The sequence below is a fragment of the Aquila chrysaetos genome, chromosome 8 (genome assembly GCF_900496995.4).
Source record: "Aquila chrysaetos chrysaetos chromosome 8, bAquChr1.4, whole genome shotgun sequence".
Taxonomy (NCBI): domain Eukaryota; kingdom Metazoa; phylum Chordata; class Aves; order Accipitriformes; family Accipitridae; genus Aquila; species Aquila chrysaetos.
The window spans coordinates 2323842-2344486 of NC_044011.1; the positions used below are offsets into that span (position 1 = coordinate 2323842).

Here is a 20645-nt window from a genome sequence, read left to right on the forward strand (position 1 = left end):
GGACTGGTGTGGGGGTCCCGCTGATAGCCGAGGGTGGGAGGACCCACGTCGGGGCTCGGGGGCTCTCGGTGGGGGTCAGGCATCCTGCTGGACCCACCGTGGCCTGGCCGTGCCAGCTGCGGTGACAAGGGACGAGCCGGTCCCACCTCAGCCGTGAGCGGGGCTGGGCTGCGGGGGGCTTCCCGCGGTGGCAGGGGCTGGGGTCCATCACCTCCAGCCTGTCCCAAGGGCAGTGGGAACATCCCCAGGGGGAATTGTCCTCCGAACCATCAGGGATGTCACAGCATCTGCACAGGGCATCGTCCCCCAGTGCCACCCACGTGTGGGCAGCCCCCTCCCCACCCCGGGGGCCGTGCCCCCCCCCACCCATGGTGGGACACACCGCAACACGCGTGGCTCCGTACCCACGTCCCCCAGTGTCCCTGTCCCCTGCGCCAGCCTGGCCTCGCAGCGGGTCACACCTCGCTGTTTCCTATGCGGCAACTTTCTTTTTTTTCTTTTTTTTTTCCCAGCAAAAAACCCCTCTTATTTTGGGCTGGTTGAAAGGTTTCTTTTTCCAGCAGGCTTTCAGGTTTTTTGGTTTGTTTTTTTTTTTTTTTCTTTTCTCAGCGTTTCTATCGTGTAGGGGAAAAATGAAACAATTCTCGCTGCTCGGGTCCTGCTTTCTCCTGCAGCTGGGTCCTGCGGCACGGGGGGGGCAGGGAACGGGGACCAGGGAAGCTCCTGCCCCATTGCCGGGTGTTCGGGGCCAGCTCCAAGCAGGGAGGACAGTATCCTGGTGTCCCTGGTTGCATGTGCTGTGAAGGGGATTCTCTGATGTCTAGTAAGTGTTGTGCTAACGTCTTGCCCCGGGTGTTTCTTGCTCCTTCTAACTTTGCCTGCCGAAGGGGTCCGTACGCTCATGGGGATCACCCGTATGCACAAGCCGATCCCCCCCAAACCGGGCTGGAGGGACCCCCACGGCTCCAGGAGGGCTCCAGGCGATCCCCCCCTCGGCAGCTCGGCCCTGGCTCCCCTCCGCCGGGGTTTATAGGAAACGGCACTGCGAGGAAGCGCCCGGCACTCCTGCCCGGGTGAGCGTTTCTTTCCAGCCGTGGGCGCCGAAAGGCCCCTCTCTGCCACGGATCCGGTGTGAGTCAAAGCCGGAGCCCTGGGGTTTAACCACAAGCCCCAGAGCTGCCGTGTCACGGGGGAGCATCGCCAGAGGCGTTTATAAGAAATGGAGGGGCTGCCCGGCCGGGGGAAGGGACCCTGGCCGGCATGGGGGGGCTTTGCCCACACCCTTGGGGAGAAGCCCTTTGGCCCCGCAGGTGGAGGTGGCACAACCGGTGGCCGCAGCGGTGGCCTCAGGCTCAGCTCTTGGCCCATGTCTTCTGCAAAGGACCCGGGGCTGCTGTGCTTCAGCTTCCCAAGGATGCCTGGTGCCCACATCACCCCAGGGTGCTCACGTCACCCTGAGTACCTTCACCCAGCTGGGTGCCTGGTCCCTACATCACCCCTGGGCGCCTGTGTCCAGGCTGGGTACCTGGTGCCAGCATCACCCCGGGTGCCCGCATCACCCTGGGGTCCTCACATCACCCTGCATACCTTCACCCAGCTGGGTGCCTGGTCCCTACATCACCCCTGGGTGCCTGTATCCAGGCTGGGTAACCAGTGCCAGCATCACCCTGGGTGCCAGCATCACCCCTGGGAGCCTGTATCCAGGCTGGGTAACCAGTGCCAGCATCACCCTGGGTGCCAGCATCACCCCTGGGAGCCTGTATCCAGACTGGGTAACCAGTGCCAGCATCGCCCTGGGTGCCCACATCTCTCCCAGTTGCCTGCATCCACCTGGGTTGCTCGGTCCCTGCATCACCCTGAGGTGCCTACATCCAAGCCAGGGGGTCTGGTCCCTGCGTCACCCCGGAACGCCCGCATCGCCCCGGGGCGCCCGGCTCTCCTGCCTTGCAGGCAGCAGCTGCCTGTCGCTCCCCCGCCAGCTCGGTTCTGGCTGGGGCATCGCTCGCTGCTGGTCCCCTTCTCACACGTGCGCCGGCAGCTGCCTGACCTTTCGCAGATGCTCTTCCTGGGGAGACAGAAGGTTTTCGCACGTGCCTCACCCTCCCCGGTCCCAGCTCCCCACAGCCCTGGGCGGGGGGGGGGCAGTGGTGGCTCCTGCGGTCCCCTGGACCTTCTGCCCTTCACGCCCAGAATGTTCTAACCCTGCCACCCCGGGGGACGATGTGGCATGTCCCCTCCCGGCCAAGCCGCCCCAGTGTCTTTCCTCGTCCCCACGATGGGATCGGCTCTTTAGCATCCATCTGCCATGACCCCCTCCCCGTTCCCAACCATCAAGGGGGGCCGCGGCCTCAAATGACAGCGGGGGGACACACAGACACATACACAGCCCCGGCTGCCATGTGCCCAGCGCCATCACGGATGCTGCGGAGAGACAAGTGCCACCGGGCCCCCCCCGGGGACCCACAGGCTGCCGGCCCAGCCCTGGCCTCGCGCGCGGGACCCGCCGTCTCGCTGCGGGGAGGTGACGGAGCCAACGCGCCGTGACATGGGCCTCGCGTCCCCCCCCCGCCCCGCTCCCCGCCACGGCCAGCGCCTCGCCAGCGCCCGCCGGGGGGGACTTCTCGGCTGTCACAACCCATCTGCGTCGGGGGCAGCGTCTGCCGGCGCCGTAAGTGGGGTTAAACTCGGGGTCACCCAGATCGAGCATCCAAGGGAGGGGGGTCTAGTGGAAGACAAACAGCGCCCCCCCCCCCCCCAAACCCCCCTGTGCCCTGGCACCCCCTGTCCCCGGTTGCCGACAGGTTGGGATGCAGGGGGTGGGATGCAGGGGGTGGGATGCAGGGGGGTGATGCTCCGTGATGGAGGGAGCGCTGGGGTTGCAGCAGAAGGAGGGACAGAAAACGTGTCGCCCGGTCCCCGTGTGGCTCTCGGGGACAGCACGGTGGTGGCCAGCCACGGCGGTGGCCCCGCGGCAGATGCGTCCCTGGGGAGCTGCTCCTCAGGTCCTGGCTCTCCCTGCGGCCGTGGGGACACGTGGGGCCGCGACGGCCACGACCCGCTGGTGGCCCCGCTCTGGCCGGTGGCCTGAAATCCAGCACCAAGCGGGCGCCCGGGGGCCATCGACACCCGCGCCGGCAGCCTGAACTCCCCGTGACCCGCCGGGACGGCGGCCACGGCCACCGCCAGCATGAGGCCACCCCGGGCATCGGGCCACCCTTATGGGGAGCGCAGCCCCGGAGATCCCCGCTGCAATCCTGCCCTCAACACTGACCCCCCCACGGGAAACCTCGGGGTCCCCTAAAGCCCTCCAGCACCGGCGGGGCAGCTCGGGGCTGGGAAAGAGACAAATCTGGCCCCACTTGTGCCAGCGGGAGCATCATGGGCTGATGCTGAGTCCCGGCAGTTTGGAGGAGCCAGGCTTCGGGCAGGTGGGATTTGGGGCTGGGGTCCGACCGCCCCGGCAAAGACACATGGTGCCGACGGCACATCCCGTCCCCTGCTACCTCCATCACACCCCTCCCTCATTTTCGGCTCCCCCCGCCGCCGCCCGGGCTCACACCGTGCCGGCTGGACCCACGGGCAGCTCCTTTTAACCAACGGCTGAAATGAAACCGGCTCCGGCTCCTTCCCCCTGACCTATTTTTAACATTTGATTGGATTTTTTTTTTTTTTTTTTTCTCTTTCTCTTCCCGCGTGCCGGCCCCGGGTGCAACCGCGGTGTCAGCCCCGCGTCACATCAATTAACGCGCACGGGGCGTCATTTGTCACTTTGCATTTCCCAAAGGCCCCTCACCGTGCCGCCGCGGTGGCGGTGGGTGCACGCCGGGCTGAGTGTGCCCACCGTGGGACGGGTGCCGGGGATGCTCCTCCTGCCCAGCGTTTCGGGGTGCCTGGCTCTGGGCGGTGGGGACCCAGTGGCCGGTGCTGCCACCCACTTTGGTGGGGTCCCGGTGCTGGGTGGGAGGGTCACCAGTGGGGGCCGGGACACCCGACCGTGGCCCCCCCCCCGGCCCCGAGCAGCCGGTGCCGACACCTCCACTTCCGTCGGCAGGGCCCCCATGGGTATTTTTAACTCCCGGCTCTGCCATTTGGCACGCGGCGAGTGTCCGTCCCCACCGCTGCCCTGCCTCCATCTGCCTCCCCCAGCCCCTGCCACCCTCCGGGGCAGGATCGGACCCTCCAGAGCTGCGTCAGACCCTGTAGGACTTCATGGGACTTGATAGGACAGGATGGGACCCAACGGGTCGGGATCAGTCCCTACGTGGCAGGGTAGGAGCCTGTGGAGTAGGATCGGACCTCGCGGGAGAGGATGGGACCCAAGGAGGCAGGATGAGACCTTATGTGGCAGGACGGGACCCTGCGGGACAGGACGGGAACCTATGGGGCAGGATCGGTCCCCACGGGGCAGGATCGGTCATCGCCATCTCTTCTGCTGGGCTGGAGCATCCTCAGCCCCATCCCAGAGGGGTCCAGCCCCTCCATGTCCCCACGTCACCTGTGCCACCGAGCCCTCAGGACCCCTCCCGTGGCCGGATCCCCCAACAGAGGCTCTCGGGAGGGCCGTGGCGGTGGAGCGGGCGATCCCGCACACGCGTGTGCCCGCCGGGGCCGCACGTTGTCAGAAGCTGTAGCCCGTGTCTCGCCGGCCGTCGTCGTGTGTCCCCCCCCCCCGCCTCGCCCCCCGCCCGGTCAGCGCACATCACTCCCCGGCCTTCGCCTCTCGCTGACGAAGAGGAAGGGCCGGGGGCCCGAGCCCCGAGTCCCACGCGCCCCCGTCACGCTAAGCTGGCCAGACAGGGGCTGCAGCCCCCCCCGGCGCTCCCCAGGGAACCGTGGCTTTTCACCGAGGATCTGGCTCCCGCTGAAGCAAATCGCCTCGTACAGGAGGGGGGCGAGAGGCCGGGGAGCAGCGGCGGGGGGTGAAACGGACTCCCCCCCCCCCGCCCCGGCCCGGCGGGCGCTGGCGGGGGGGGGGGGGGGGGGTCTTCGCACGCCCGGCGGACCCCCCCGCGCTGCACACACACGCGCAGGCGCACGCGGCGGGCCTCCCGCGCGCACGCTCACGCCAGCGTCCTTGCACGCGCGCGGCCGGCTCCCTTGCACACCCACAGCAGTCCCTGTGCACGCCCGTGCGCGCACCAGCCCCCTTGCACACCCACTCTGGCCCCTTGCACGCCCGTGCGTACACCAGCCCCCTCACACACACGCTGGCCCTCTTGCACACCCGTGCACGCACTGGCACCCTCTCGCACCCATGCCTCCTTGCACACACACCCCCCCCCCGGCCCCTTGCACACTCATGCTTCCTTGCACGCCCATGCACACACTCAGCAGCCCCTTACACACAACCCCCAGCCCCCTCGCACACCCATGCACACATACCAGCCCGCTCGCACGCTCACACAGCCCCATGCTCATCGACGCTCCCCACCATCCCTGCCCCATGCACGGGGAGGGGGGGGGACACACGACGGTGGCACCCCAGACACGGTGACACCCCGGACACGGTGACACCCGGACGGAGGTGCAGGGGGAAGCTGCCCCGCGCACGCTGCCACCTCCCACGCAGGCTCACACGGCCAAGGCGAGGAAGAGGAGGAAGGACCGAAGCCGAACTGCGGTTCAGTCTCCTGGGGGCCGGCGGGCAGGATCCGTCCCGCAGGCGGGAGGCGGTGCGCCCACCACCGCTGAGCCCCCTGGCTCCGGGCGCTGGGGCTTCGAGCGGGACCACCCCAGGGACAGGGCATCCAGGGGCTCCCACGGCTTGACCCCCCCCCCCCAACCCTGCGCCACCCTCCGCCAGGGCCCCCCAGGAACACGGTGACAGCGGCGGCGGTGGCGGGGGCGCGGGGGGCGGCGGGGGTTGGCGGCGTGGGGCTGAGCACCAGGAGGGTTTTGGATGGCAGCGGTTGGAACGATGTTAATGACTTTTCTTCCTGTTGCTCTCCTTTTACACCGAGGGCAGCTCCGTAACCAGAGCTGCTTCCTTCCCCGAGATTAAGGAGCCGTCTGCTTGGCCCCCACCCCAGCCGCTGACCCCCCCCCCGGAGCTGCCACCGACTTGTCACCCCCGGCTGGCGCAGGCCTGGCCCCGGCGGTGCTGGGAAAGGAGCAGCACCCATCCCCAGCACCCACGGGTGCTCCCCTTCCAGCGGGGTCTGGCGGCAGGAGGTGCTGAGCATCCTCCTAGCGCCGGTCCCGATTCGTCCCACCAGATGGGGAGATGAGGAAGCCCCACGGCGGGATGGACTCGTCACGGCCCCCCCACTCCCCTTTTTCCACTCGGGGCCCCCCCCGTGGGGCTTCCCCCCCCCAAAAGAGGGGTTGCCGAAGGGCCGGCGTGGAGTGTGGCAGCCACCTGCCAGCGCCGGGTGGTTTGGGGCAGGAAGGAGGAGGGTGACAGTGCCAGGGTGAGGATTGGTGCCGTGGGCAGGATGGGGGCTGAGACCCACCGCAGCGGGGGGCTGAGCCCCCCGAACCCACCACCGGCTCTGCTTCGGTCCCCACTCGTCACCGCCCGCGACACAATTTCCACTGCCTGCTCTGACTCATAGGACGCTGCCGGTGGCATGCGACCTGGGGACACTTTTTGGGGTTTGGGGGGGACGGACAGGGTGCCTGGGGTGCCCTGATGGTGGGACAGCCAGGCTGGGGGGGGCAGGAGGGAGCTTTGCAGGGTGGGAGCCCGGGCAGGCTATCGGGGGGCTCAGCAGCATCGCTCTATTTTGGGGTACAGCGGGGAGGGACTAGGGATGTAGCTGTATCTCACCCCGCACCCTTCGGCCCCCCGGGCTGCAAAGCACCCATGGCTGGATGCGACCAGGTGCAGGATGCGGCCCCGGGCCGGGCTGCGCTGGGGGGTCCCCCGGGTGGGTGGCAGGTGGCCGGCCTGGCCCGGCCGCGCTGCGGTTTGCATTCATGCCTTTGTGAACTTCTCAGCAGCGCGCTGCCTTCGAGCAGCAGCGAGATGCAAATTCCTCCGGGGTGGGGGGAGTATTTTTGTTTTTCCCTGAGACCAAATTTAGCCCCCGTGGGTGCCCGGTGCCTTCACGCTCATTTTAATAATGAAAACAGGAACAATGCGATTTACTAAGAACATAACCCCCAAGTTTCCCCTTCGTGCCCAACAGCCAAATTCCTGCTGGAAAAGCGAATCCCGGCGGCAGCACGGGCACCTGCCCGGGGTCTGGGCTGGAGGGTGGCGTGGGGACAGCGGGGTTTGGGGACAGTGGGGCATGGGCTTGCACCCTGATGGGGGCTGGCTCCTGCCCAGTGCCTCTGCCGGGGATTCGGTCCCGGGGTCAGCCGGGCTGATGTCCAGGAGCGGTGAGGTGCAGGATGGAGACGCGTCGCAGAGGCGACACGGAGCGGGGGGGGTGTCCGGGATAATCCCCCCGCAAAGGTTCTAACCCCCATCCTGTGCCGGCACTGGAGACCCCGGAGATGGGGATATTCAATCCTGCAGCTGCAGGAGGAGAAACCGAGGCACGGGGCAACGCCGGGGCTTGTCTCAAGCCGGGGCTCGGCTCTTGGGAGACTGGAAATCCTGCCGGGGACGGGCACGGGCTCGGCGCTGCGGCTGGTTTGGGGAGGGATGTGGCCCGTGGGGCAGAGCCTGCGAGGCGGTAAGCGTGGCCCTGGCCCACAAGGCGTATCCTGCAGCGTGAGCCGCTTCCTCCCCGGCCCCTCCGCGGGTGCTGGCGTTTCGGCGAGTGCCGGCGTTTCGGCGAGTGCCGGAAACCAAACGGGTGGCCAGGAGGGACCGGGCACAGGGGACGCACGCTGCCGACCTCGGCCACCGGCCCCGTGCTCTCGCGGATGCTCGGAGGTGCAAAGTGCAGTGTTGCATCAGCCATCTGCAGAGGGGAAACTGAGGCACGGGGCTTGAAGTGGGGGAATTTGGCCCCGAGGAGGTCCCAGGGCTCCTGCCCTCCAGGAAGGGCCCTGCAGGTGAGGATGCCCGGCCGGCTTTGCTGCTGCAGAGCCGCTTCCCGGCTGTAGGGAGGTTTGGACCCCCAAATCCTCGTGTTTCCTCAGCACGGAGGGCTGAGCTCAGGCCGCTTGGCACAGCGACTGTCCCATCCCAAGGGACACCACGTCAGAGGGGACTGAGCCTGAATCCCGGGCTGAGGATGCCCCGGAGCATCCCCGTCACCGGCAGACAGGGCCGGCCATCGGAGGCTGTTCAAGGTGACGGTCAGGACACGGCTCCCAGCTCTCCTCTCCCTCCTGGCCCTGAGCGAGTCCTCCCTGCGCAGGGACACTTGTGACAACCATCGCCCCAGGAGTCCTGCTGTGTCTCCCAGGGAGGGCAGTGTCCCCGGTGTCACTTTACCGTGGAGGGGGGGGGAGACTCAAGGACATGACATCCTGGGGACAGAGCCATGCTCCTTCCCCTACCCTGCCGGACCCCGCTGTCAGCACCACCCAGGACCAGGACCCCCAGGGGTGAGGGAGACGTGGGGTGACGGTGCCAGGTCCCCGGCCGTGGGCGCAGCGGGGATGCTCGTGAGCCTGACACCCGTCTGGGTGGCCGCGACGGCTGATCTCGCAGCGGGGTGGTGGTGGGGGGGGTGCCTGTGAATTTATCCTCGCCGGCGATGGTATAACAGGAATGAATTAGCACGTCGTGATGTCAGGGACCACATGTGCTGCAGCACTTGCTTCCCCCCCTGTTAATGAGTCGCTTCCCCCCCCCCCCCCCAATCCATAACCCCCTCCAGCCCTTGTTTTTCTTCCTAGAAAAAATTTCTGGAAATTTCCTTGTTTTCCTTCTTTTTCTCACTTGGGAACTCAGCAGGGGGATTCCTGCCTGATGGGTTGGAAGGGGGTGGCAGTGCCCTGGCAGCCTGGGGGTGCCCGGGGACGGGGGGACGGGGGGGGGGGGGGGGAGCTGCAGCTGCCCTGCTCTGCCCTGGATGCAGATGCCACGCACAGCGGGCAGCGGCTGTGCCAGGGAGGGGTGTACACGCGTGTGCGTGCGGGTGTGCGTGTGCATCTGTGTGTGTGTGCGCGCACACCAGGCCAGGAGTGAACATGGAGGGGGGGGCTGCCCCCCGCATGCCTCAACACCAGCCCTCTCCCCCACTAACTCCCGGGGATTAGGGGCCGGGAGGAGCTGGCAGGGAGCCGGAAAAGTCGGGGGGGGAGCGGGGGTCAGCGGGGGGGGGGGGGGGGGGTGCCTTTGCATAGAGATTGAAGCCCAGGGACCCCTCTGAACAATGACACCGGTGAAAAGCCGGCCCGAATGGCTGCTAAGCTGTGTCTGATGGGCAATACACAACCCCCTGCGAGACCACCACCGGCCCGGAGGTGACTCACCGTGGGGACATGGGGGTCCCATCCATCTGCCCCCCCATGGCCCAGCCACGGCCCCCACCCCGTGCATCCTTAACTCCCCATTTCCTCCTGCTCCACAGCCGGACCCCTCTGTGGGGGAAGCAGAGCTGTCCCCATCCCTGTCCCCATCCCTGTCCCCATCCCCATCCTTGTCCCCATCCCTGTCCCCATCCCTGTCCCCATCCCCATCCTTGTCCCCATCCCTGTCCCCATCCCTGTCCCCATCCCCCATCCGCTCCCGTTGGCCCCCCAGCAGCACCGTCACCTGCGACCCCAGGGCCGCAGAGCCCAGGGGATTGCGATGTGGGTTTGGTAGAGACCCACACGTGCCCCTTTCTCCCCCAACTCCGCGCACCCACCCCCAGCCCCAGAGGGGTCCCGCTGGCGTGGGGAAAGGCTGGGCGCATCCCTGCACCCAGGGGCCGAGCCTGGACCCCAGGAGGGGGACAGACGGGCCGGCGTCGTCGTCACTTGTCCTTTCGTGCGGTGTGGGAGCAACGGGCGCGGGGTGGCACCCAGCCGTCCCCCCCCCCCCCCCCCCTCCCGTGGCCCTGCCCCACTGGGAATGGAAAGTATTGACAGGCGCCAAGCTGGGGAGCTGCCAAGGGAAGCGGCCCCTCCAGAGCAAAATGCCTTCGTGATGGCTCCAGGGGACACGGGGACTTCCCCAGGCGCAGCGGGGTCAAGGGCAGGTGCCGGGAAGGCCTGGCCTCGGGGTGGGCATGGGAGAGGGCACGGAGGGTGGGCACGGCTTGTCCGAGCTCCCCGGGGAACTCGGACCACCCCAAGCCCTGCGGAAGGGGAAGGAGACCAAGAATGGGACGGGACCCCAGCCCCAGTCCCCAAGCGCTCGCCAGTCTGAGCCACCTCCCGTGTCTGCTGAGACACCAGGGTGTGCAGCAGGGACCCAAAATATCGGGCACCCAAGATCCACACAGGGTCCGGGGGCTGCCCTGGTCTCCCCGGGGGGGGGGAATCACCCCCACACAGGGCCCATGCAGCACCCCCGGCCAAGTGGGATAATTAATGGATTAATTAAGGGTCCTGGGAGGAAGGGGGACAGGGTGTTAACTGGCGCCCAGTGCCCTGTGTCACCCCAGACCCCCCAAATCCGGGCAGGAGCACTGTCCCCCTGGTCACTCCGTGCTCTGTCCCCATGTCCCCCCATGTCCCTGTCCCCTCCCTTGTCCCCACCCCCGCCAGCGTCCCACGGCCCCGGCTCCTCCCGCATCCCCCCCATCCCCTCCCACCTCCCTACTCCCCCCCCCCCCCCCCCAGTATCCCCCATCCCCACGTGTCCCCCATCCCCTCCTCTCTCCCCATCCCCAACCACGTTCCTTGTCCCCGCGTGTCCGGGACCCCGCGTGTCCCGCTCCCCGCCCCACGGCCCGCCCCATGCCGGCTCCCCCGCCCCGGTGGGGGCCGCCTCCGCCGGGGAAGGCGGAGCTCCCGGCGCGGAGCCGCTTCTTTGGATAAGAGGCGCGGGGCCACGGCGATGGGCAGGTGGAGAGCGTGAAAGCACCGGCAGCGGTACCGGCAGCAGCGGGGCAGGGCCGGCCCCCCCTTTTCCCCTTCCCCCCCCCCCCCCGACGGCACTTTTGGGGGCTTTCCGGGTGTTTGGGATTTTTTTTTTTTCTTCTTTTTTTTCGGGTGTGTTTTTTTTGCCCCCCCCCCCCCCCCCCTTGGCTTTCCCAGGGCCGCCCCGGCTCCCCCCCCCCCCCCCCCCCAACCCACCCATCCACCCACCCACCCATCCATCCATCCACCCACCCCCCCACCCCCCTCCCTCGCCGCCGGGCATGGAGGGGGCGGCGGGAACCCGGCGAGGCGGGCACCGCTGAAAGGCTCCCGGCTCCGGGTCCCGGGGCCGCCGGTGGGACCCCCATGAGCGGCTGAGCGGGGCCGGTGCCCCCCGCCCGTCCATGGGCGCGCTGGAGCCGGGCACCGGAGCCCCCCGCCCCGCCGCCCCCATGCTCAGCGGCACCGCCAGCTTCGCCAAGGAGCCACCGGGCCCCCGGGACGCCGTTTCTTCTTACTACGGTGATGGGGGGGGACCGGAGCCGGGAGCCCCCCCGCTACCTTACGGAGCTCCCGGTGGTTTCGGCGGCCGGTTCCTGGGACCGTGCCCTCCTTACCGGGCACAGCCGCCTTCCGCCGCAGCTCCGGTCGAGGGTTACGCGGTGGAGGGTTACGCGGGTGCGGAGCTGTACGCGGGCGCGGAGGGGGCTTACGCCCCCGGGGCCGCTCCGTTGTGCCCCCGCACCGGACCGCTCTGCGCCCTACCCGGGTACCGGGCGGCCGGGAAGGTGCAGGTGATGCTCAACAACTACCCGCTCTGGGCCAAGTTCCACAAGCACCAGACCGAGATGATCATCACCAAGCAGGGCAGGTGAGTCAGGGTACCGGGCGGGGGGGGGACGGGACGGGACCGGTGGGGCACCGGGACAGAGACCGGCAGCGGCACTGGGATCCGCACGGGCATCGGGGAGCAGCGGGTTGGGAGTCTGGGGTGGGCAGGGATACAGGCAGGGCAGGGGCACTGGGGGTGCTGGGGTGGGCACGCTGGCAGCGAGGGTGCAGAGAACAGTGTGGGACAGGCTGGGGGGGGGGGCTGCAGGGTGGGCAGGGGGTGGCCGGCACGGTTGAGGGGCTGGAGATTCCTGCCTTGTATCCCCAAAGGGCTTGGAGGTGGTGGTGGGGATGTTTGTAGGGCTGGGGGTCCCCCTCTGCCCATGCAAGGGGGGGGGGGTTGTGCAAGAGGGGATCCCCGTCCCTGTGGGTTTGGGGGTGATGTCTGTCTGTCTGTGCAAAGGAAAAAAGTAGGGGAGCAAAGTGGACTAGACCCCCCCCCAGGTCTCATTTTCTAGGAGAGTTGAGGCTTCTTGGAAGGAGAATGGGGTCTGGGGGGTGTCCCCGCTTGTGTCAGGGTGGCAGAGGGGGGGTCCAGACCACCCGTGTCCGGGCAGGGTTTGTTGTACCAGGAAGCTCGAGGAGATGGTGCCGATGCCGGGGGCCTGGAGGCAGCGTTTATCTGGCCTCGACCCGTGGGCCGGATCCAGAGCTCAGCGCTGCAACAAGTAGTGAGAGCCCGGTGCCCGCCGGGGCCGGGAGGGTGCCAGCGGCCCTGGCCACCCCACGAGCACAGTGGGTGGGTGGGTGACACCCCCTCTACTTGCTGTCCTCCCTCCGGGATGGAAATCCCCCACACTGCTCCGTGGGGCAGGCAGAGGCCGGGTGCCCCCCCACGTGCCCGGGGAAGAGGGAGCATTTTGGCAACGTCCTGGGTGCCGAAAACAGCTGTCGGTGACACCGTGGCCGGGCACTTGCTGTCCCCTCTGTGCTGCCTCCCACCTGGGGTGTTCACAGGCTGTGGGTTCCTGGGGCTGGCGAAGGGGCTGGGGGATATGGGAGGGGGGCTAAAATTCACCTCACCTCTGCCAACACCCCGGCTTGCAGGGTCTGGGGGGGGACCGGGTGCGATACGGGCCCTGGGGGGCCGTGGAGTTGCCCTGACTTGGAGCAAGGGGAGCCCAAAATGCTGGTGCCCACCCTGAGCCCATCCTTTGGTCCCACACCGGGGTGATGTGGGTCGGGGGAGCCAGGCCCCGGGCTGCAGTTCGGGAGGTCTCAGTGGCGAGGAGGCGTATGTGAGCATGGTGGTGCTGGGCACGGGGCTCAGCCCCCTCCGGATTGGGCTCAGGGGCTGCCGCGGCTCCTGACAATCCGTGGCGAGGGGGTGACGGGGCAGAGCACACCCGCCGTGTGTGGGGCAGCTGGCAGAGACCCCCCCCCTGCTGCCGCCATCCCCTCGCCCAGGGGGGCTTTTTCTGCCCAGCTGGGCGTGGGGGCTGCCGGCAGCGATGCTCTGCACCCTCTCCTCTTCCCTCCCTCGGCCGAGACAGACGGTGTCACTTCGATGCTGAGACCAACCTGCTTAATGTGTTGGAAGTCTAAACGCGTTAGGGCCGCTTGGTTTATCACGGCCGTTCCCAGGCCTGCTCCCCCCGCCGGGCTCGGGGCCGCTCGGCAGCAAACCGGCACCGTCACGGATGGGATGACGTGTCCCCAGCATGGGCCAAGGGGGTGGCAGGGGTGTTGGGCCCTCCAAATGGTTGTTTCTCGCCCGCCATCGTTCAGGTCATAGAGGAACCCCCTGAAATTCGCCCCGTTGCTTTCCTCCTCCCTTCCCCAGCCGTCGTGGCAGGTGCTGGGGCAGTGCCCATCCCCGCTGCGTCAGAGCGGCTCAGGATCTGGTGGTGAGGGTCTGGAAACTGGGGTGCCCCCAGAGATCCCGTCCTCTCTGCCCCGCTGCACGTCTGGGCTCTGACACCGGCTCCCAGCCTTAAACCAGGAGATTTTGGGGCTCTTTTTCCAGCTCCGTCCTCCCCAACGGCTCTGCAGAGGGGCTGGGGGGGAGATGCTCTGTGCTGGGGGGGCTCATGGCCAACCCAGCTCCGGAGAGATGTCAAACTCAGAGCCACAAAACATCCGTTTCCCCCAACCCCAAGCTGCTTTTGCAAAAATCTGTGTGCAGGGCCAGGCTGCAGCTCTGCTGAGACACAGGAAAAACCCCAAAGCGGGGGCTCGAGGGGGACGTGTGCCCCAAAGCAGGCACCCACCAGACCGGGGGGCTCTGGAGCAGGGCAGGGGACGTGTCCTGTCCCACTGGGGGTGCAGGCACCCCATCTTGCTGGGCTGCGCTGGTCCCTCCTTGCCCGTGTCCCTGGGGCGCAGCCCCCCACATCCCCACGGAGAGGAGCTGAGGCCGGGTGGGAGACGGCAGCACTGGGGCGAACCTGTTCGGGTGCTGGGATTTACCCCTGCTGGCACCTTCCTTGCCCTCTCCTGCCCCTCAACCCTGGCTCTGACATGCCGTCCCACGCCATCCCATGCCGTCCCACGCCATCCCACGCTCTCCTGCGCCCACTCGTCCCCAGCAAAAATAATTTCCTGCCAGTTTCCCACGCGGGTCCCCATCCCTCCTCCGCCTCCCGCGGCTCTTGGGGCTCAGGCAGGGCAGGATTTCTGTGGAAACCCCCAAGGACTCACCATCACCCCAGCTGCGAAGGGCCCGGGGAATTCCTGCCATGGGTTTTTGCTGCGAAGCCGGGACTGGCTTTGCTTTTTGGGGGGACACAGGGGCTGGCTTTGCTTTTGGGGACGCAAGGGATGTTTTTGCCTTTGGAGAGGATGCTGGGGATGGCTTTGCACTTGGGGGACACAGGGGCTGGCATTGCCTTTGGGGGGGGGGACAGCTTTGGGGACACAAGGGCTGGGTTTGCATTTGGCAAACGCGAGGGTTGGCTTTGGTTTGAGGGGTGCCAGGGGTGGCCGTGCATTTGGGGGAACGCAAGGGCTGGCTTTGCCTTTTCAGGAGGACTCGGGGATGGTTTGCCCAGTCTGGCAGCTGCTGTTCCCATGCAGGCTGGGCTGGGGGGACCCGGTGCCCAGCTGGCAGCTCCGCGGGGTTGGAAGCAGCGGTGCAGCCGTGCTGTGCCGTGCAGCCATGTAGCTGCGCCCATGCACCTATGCCGTGCTGTGCAACGCAGCCACGCAGCACCGCGCAACCACGCCGTGCCGTGCAGCCGTGCCGTGTCACCGTGCCATGCCGAGGAGCCGTGCCGTGCAACCGTGCAGCTGTGCAAGGCGGCCACGTGGCAGCACCGTGCTACCGTGCCATGCACTGCCGTGCAGCCATGCCATGCCACCGTGGCATGCCAACCGGCCGTGCCGTACAGCTGCGCCATGCAGCCATGCGGTTGGGGGCACGGGGGGCAGGTGGAGCGCGGCGGGGGCTGCGCCGATCTCCCACGCGGCCGTGGTTCTTGCGGCCGCTTGGGCTGGGGCGTTTTGGGTTGCCACTGGGAGAGGAGGCGGCTCAGGAAGCCGGCAGCCCCCTCGGTGTGCTGCCGGGGGTGCAGGCAGGGCTGGGTGGAAGGGGAACCACTGGTTGGGGGGGGGGGGTGTTGCGTTCCTGGCCCCAGGCAGGTTTGCAGGCAGCTGGCCCCCAGATTTCCCTTCCACCTGGGTTCGTTCTGGACCCCCTGTCCCTGCTCTCTGTGTCCCCGTGACCCCAAAATCCCCAGGGTCCCAGGTCACCTAGCGTCCTCTCGACACCCATGTCCCCTGGATGTGCCGGTGTGCCCCCACCTCCCCGTGTCCCCTGGCTCCCCTGCCCCATGGCCACACGCCCCGTCCCCCCTCCCAACCCCCCGAGTCAAGGGGTTCACGCAAGGACAAACCTCAGGGCAGCCCAAGAGCTGAGCGCCCCTTCCAGAGGCTCCAGAAACAAACAATGCAAAGGGAGGGAGACCAGGGGTGCCCCACCAGTTTTTGGGGTGCACAAGGAGGGGGGGGGGGGTGTGAGCTGGCCGGGGCATCCTGCACCCCGCCATGGCACCTCCCAAACCGCAAAGGCCAAACCCAGGGGAGCTAAGTCCTGCCTGAGCAGCAGCCCCAGGAGCTCGAGCGCTGGGGGATTTAAAAATAAACGCGAGGTGTGCATGGTTTCGGGTCTTACCCCCGCCCTCCCGTGCCCCGGCCGAGCCCTGCGGTTTGCACCGCGGCAGCATTTGAGCTGTAACTCTCTCTCTGCTCTGCCGGCAGCGCGAGGCTCGGGGAGCCGGGGAACCGGCGGTGTCGGAGCGAGCAAGGTGCAAAAAAAAAAAAACCAGAAAAAGGCTGTTTTCTTCCTCCCTGCTCCTTGCAGCAGCTCAGGGCTGGTGCAACACCCAGCCCGGCTGCTCGCCCCATGGCCAGCCATCTACGCCGGCTTGCCGGCGTGCCGGGAGCCGGTGCCAGCGAGGGCTTTGGCACCCCGAGCACGGCGGCAGTGAGGCAGCACCCTGCGAGAGCTCGGCGGGGGCTCGGAGGCAGCTCAGACCCTCGCTGCCGCCCTTTGATGTGGCTGCAATTTTTATCGGTGGCAGGAACCACCTTCCCTCGACACGGCCGTGTCTCGCTCGCTCCAGAGGAGATGTGAGCCCCGGGGGCTGCCCGCTTTTGGCACTCAAGCGGCAGGATGGGGTCTGCGAGGGCTTGGCCGGACCCTGGGGTACCCGGGATGCTCAGGGCCGCTGTCCGTCCCAGCCCCGTGGAGCACATGTGCGTCTCCTCGTCATGAGCACTGCTTGCTTTTTCTTTTTCTTTTTTCTTCTCCCCTCTCTCTCACAAGGGCAATTTTGAGTCAGCGGCACCCGGCGCGGGCTGCATGCACTCTTTCCACTGCTTTTTGCATGCCTCTTCCCCGGTGCTGCCGCGCTGCCTGAGCCGTGCTTCCTGCCAGGGCCACGGCCGATCCCCCACGCTCCTGCCCCGGCACCCGGAGCTGCGTGCACTCCCGGCCCCAACCCCTTGCTTTGCTCCTCACCCATGTTTTGGCCCTCCCGGACCCCCCCCCACGCTGGTACGCGGGGTCAGGACGGTGGCCCTGGGGGGGGGGGGGCTCGGCTGAGCATCCTGGTGCGGCAGCCCCCCTTGGTGCATCGTGCCATCCCTGTCACGAGCTCACAGGTCTCTGCCTGGGGGCTGGTGGGAAACCCTGGTGCACTGGGAACTGCCGGGGCAGGCAGGACACCCCCTTCCCGTGCTGGCAGGGCGGCAAAGTAACCCCCCCCCCCCCACCACCAGCCCCTGCCAGGGGTGAATCCTGCTGGTGGGCAGCCCTGCTGCCGGCTCCGTCCCTCGCTCCTGCTGGGATGATGGCCAGGCTCCGGGGAGCAGCCCACCCTCCCTGCCCAAACACCTGGGTTCCCTTCTAGCGCAGGGGGAGGTGGAAGCCCCCAGCCCCACGGGGGACCCCTCGGCCAGGCAAGGCTTTCTGGGGCCCTTTCGGAGAAGCCCTAGCACCCATTTTAGAAGAAACACCGGCGCTTCGAGGAAATGGGGGGGGGGGGGGGGGCGAAGCCAGCCCCCCACCGCCGCCGGTTGCCCCCCACCCTCGCCCACCGGGTACCCGCAGACGGGAAGCGGCACAGCCAAAGGAGGGAGGAAGAGGGGAGGAGAGAGGGAGGGGGCCGGGGGTGTGTGTGGGGGGGGCTGCAGTCCCCCCCAGCCCTCTTCCCTCGGGGAGGGGGGGGTCAGGATGAATTCCCCCATCACCTCATGTGTATCTCACCCAGGCAAGGCTGGGAGGAGGGCTGAGGGCTCTCCGTCTCCCCCGTGTCGGTCTGTGCGGGGGGGGTCTGTCCTGTTCCCCACCGGCGATGGCTCATTAATGCGGGTGACACTAACGGGGCAGCAGGGCCAGGGCTGCTGGTGGTGCCAGCGCAGGGGCTGGTTTCCATCTCTGGCCGCCAAAAGCCAAAACTCCAGCGGGTGCCGAAATACCGCGGTCGAAGAGCCGAGCTTTGTTTGGGGGGGGGGGGGGGGGGCTGAACCAGCGACCCCGGCCACAGCTCAAGGGCCCATTGCAAACCCCAGCCGGCAATGGGGGCTACTGGGGCCGGTGATGGAAAAGGAGGGACTGAACTTGGAGGGGACGGGGTGGGGGTCAGGTCTCTAATCCCAGGGCTGGGATTTGGGGTTGTGTCCCCCCCCCCAAGTGCAGGGGGACAGCGGGGTGCAGCCCCACAGGGGGTGGCAGGTGCAGCCCCCCCCGGGGCCGCAGGGTCCCCCCGGCCGTCCCATCCTGTCCCCTTCCTGCCCTTGGCGCAGGCTGGCGCCCAGCCCGAAATAGCAGCGGTGTTGGTTTCCGATCCGGAAGGTGCTTGGGGAGGGGGAGGAAGATGCCGGGGGGGGGGGGGATCGGCCCCGAGAGCATCCCCCAGCTGCCGGGGTCAGTCAGCTTCTCATGGGCACCCAGCCGGGCACGGGGCGGGATGGGGGGGGTGGGCCAGGCATCACATTGCCTCAGTTTCCCCATCACCGCTCTGCAAAGCAGAGCCGCCCTCTCCATCTCCATTCCCCCCCCCCCCCAACTCCCCCATGCAGCCCTTTGCACCAGGGGTTGAGCCGAGGCGGGGGGGGGTGTTTGACCGTGCCTGTGCCTCTATCCCCTCCCCAGGCGCATGTTCCCGTTCCTCAGCTTCAACCTCTCGGGGCTCAACCCCGTGGCCCACTACAGCGTCTGCGTGGACGTGGTGCTGGTGGACCAGCATCACTGGCGCTACCAGGGCGGCAAGTGGGTGCAGTGCGGCAAAGCCGAGGGCAACATGCCAGGTACGGCCCCCCCCCGCCACGCCATCCCCTTCCTCCTCCTCCTCACGGTGCAGGGGGTAACCCCATCCCTCCTGCACACCCCCCCCCCCCCCAGGGAATCGCCTCTACCTGCACCCCGACTCGCCCAACACGGGTGCCCACTGGATGCGGCAGGAGGTCTCCTTCGGGAAGCTGAAGCTCACCAACAACAAGGGCGCATCCAACAACGTTGGCCAGGTAAGGGTCCCGCCGCCCTGCCAGGCTGTGCCGGCTCCCCGCATGCCCCCATCCTGACTGCCTGCTGCCCCCCCCAAAAACCCCCCCCCCCCCCCCCAGATGATCGTGCTGCAGTCGCTGCACAAGTACCAGCCCCGGCTACACGTGACGGAGGTGAAGGAGGGCGAGGGCGAGGATGCGTACCCCTCCCCGCACACCCACACCTTCGCCTTCCCCGAGACCCAGTTCATCGCCGTCACAGCCTACCAGAATGCCGATGTGAGTATGAGACACTCTACCTCTCCTTAGCATGGGGGTACCCCCCCAAACAGCCCCCCCCAGAAGAACAGAAACCCCAGTACCCACCCCCAGCATCCTCCCAGGGCCACAGAAACCACTGATACACTCCAGTATCGCCCCAGCATCACAGCAATCCCAGTAACCCCCCCCCCCCCGAGCAGCCCCTGGTAACACCCCCAGCACCCTCTAAGGTCCCCAGCATCAGGGAAACCCCAATGGCATCTCCCCAGCGCCCCCCCCCCCGCCAACACCCTTGTTCGCATCTCTGCCACCCCCCCGCATCCCCTCAGCATCCCAGCACACCCCCCCCCCGCCAGTACCCCCCGCATTCCCTTAGCATCCCAGCACCCTGCAATGCCCCCCACCAGCAAATCACCCCAGTCCTCCACCCCCAGCACAGCCTGGCCCCCCCGCCCCGAGCTGTGCCTGAGCCCCATGGGTGCTGGGGTGGGCGTCCTGGGACAAGCAGGGGACTCCGGTGGGGTGGGGGCTGCTCAAGGGAAAAGGGATAGGGGGGACGTCCTGGGGGGGGGGTGGCAGGCTGGCAGCAGCCCCAGCCCCACCAGCTCCATGTGTCTTTCCCCCCCCCAGATCACCCAGCTGAAGATTGACCACAACCCCTTCGCCAAAGGCTTTCGGGACAACTTTGACTCGTGAGTGTCCCCCCCCTCCACCCTCCCACCAGTCCCCCAAGCCCCGGGTGGCAGGAGGGCATCCCCCCCACTCCCACCCTGTGTGTCCCGTCCCCCCCCCAGGATGTACGCAGCCTCGGAGGGCGACCGCCTCACCCCATCTCCGCCGGAGGGTCCCGGCTGCCAGCAGCTCCTGCCAGCCCCCCGCTTCCAACCCTTCCTGCCCGAGCAGTACCCGCTGCCCCCCGGGCGCTTTTTTGGGGGGGAGCGGGGGGCTCCATTGCCCCTGCCCCCCAAGGACCCCCCACGCTGGTACTTCACCCCCCAGCAGCCGCCCACCGCCGGGGCGTTGGAGTATGGCGGCTACGAAGCGGGGTACGGGGGGGGGCAAGCTGGTGCCCTACGGGGTGAAGCCCTTTGCCCTGCCGCCCGCCCCCCACCCCTCCTTGCCCTACTACCCCGAGGGGCCGGGGGGGTTCGGGGCAGGGGGGGGGCTGGAGCCCCGGGCAGTACGGCCCTAAGGGCAGCCCCGGAGCTCTGGGCTGGTACCGGGAGCCCCGGGAGGAAAAGGGGAAGGAGGCGGAGGGCTGGCCCCCCGAGCCCCCCGCCGCCACCTCGGGTGACTCCTCGGACTCGGGGCTGTACGAGTGCAAACGGCGGCGGGTGTCCCCGTACCCCTCCAGCGCCGAGAGCTCCCCCCCACCCCCGCAACGGAGACCTCTACGACAAGGACCCGGGTGCCGACGGCGGCTACTATGGCTTCTACGGCAACTGAACCGCACCGGGGGGGGGGGGGGGGCTCAGACCCCCACCTCGGGCACCCCAAGGCCACAGGAGCTGGGTGCAAGGGGTCTTGTGTGTGTGTCCCCCTATTTAACACCCATATCCTGGGAAGACTTGAGTGGAGGGGGGGGGGGCTACAGCCAGACAATCAGCCCCCGGCGCCACCCCGGTAGGGCCGTGGGGGCAAGTGGGGGGGGGTTGGGGGGGGGGGGACGGTGCGTTTTTTTTGTCGTCAGT

The 20645-nt window shown here is 68.0% G+C and overlaps 1 protein-coding gene across 1 annotated transcript; it reads left to right on the plus strand.

The window, feature by feature from the left end:
- Positions 1–11139: 11139 nt before the first annotated feature.
- TBX21 (T-box transcription factor 21) lies at positions 11140–20521 on the plus strand. The gene is made up of 6 exons (XM_030022801.2): positions 11140–11728; positions 18344–18498; positions 18593–18714; positions 18814–18972; positions 19585–19646; positions 19749–20521. Exons 1-6 carry the CDS (start codon positions 11262–11264, stop codon positions 20398–20400), a joined length of 1617 nt encoding a protein of 538 aa, XP_029878661.1. The 5' UTR covers positions 11140–11261; the 3' UTR covers positions 20401–20521.
- The last annotated feature ends 124 nt before the right edge of the window (positions 20522–20645 follow it).

Bases quoted from the DNA above. Each gene is read 5' to 3' on its own strand.
- TBX21 (XM_030022801.2), top strand. From the start codon at position 11,262: ATGGGCGCGCTGGAGCCGGGCACCGGAGCCCCCCGCCCCGCCGCCCCC. The intron at 18,499-18,592 runs GTACGGCCCCCC...CCCCCCCCCCAG, and splicing joins AGCCGAGGGCAACATGCCAG to GGAATCGCCTCTACCTGCAC. The intron at 18,973-19,584 runs GTGAGTATGAGA...TCCCCCCCCCAG, and splicing joins CAGCCTACCAGAATGCCGAT to ATCACCCAGCTGAAGATTGA.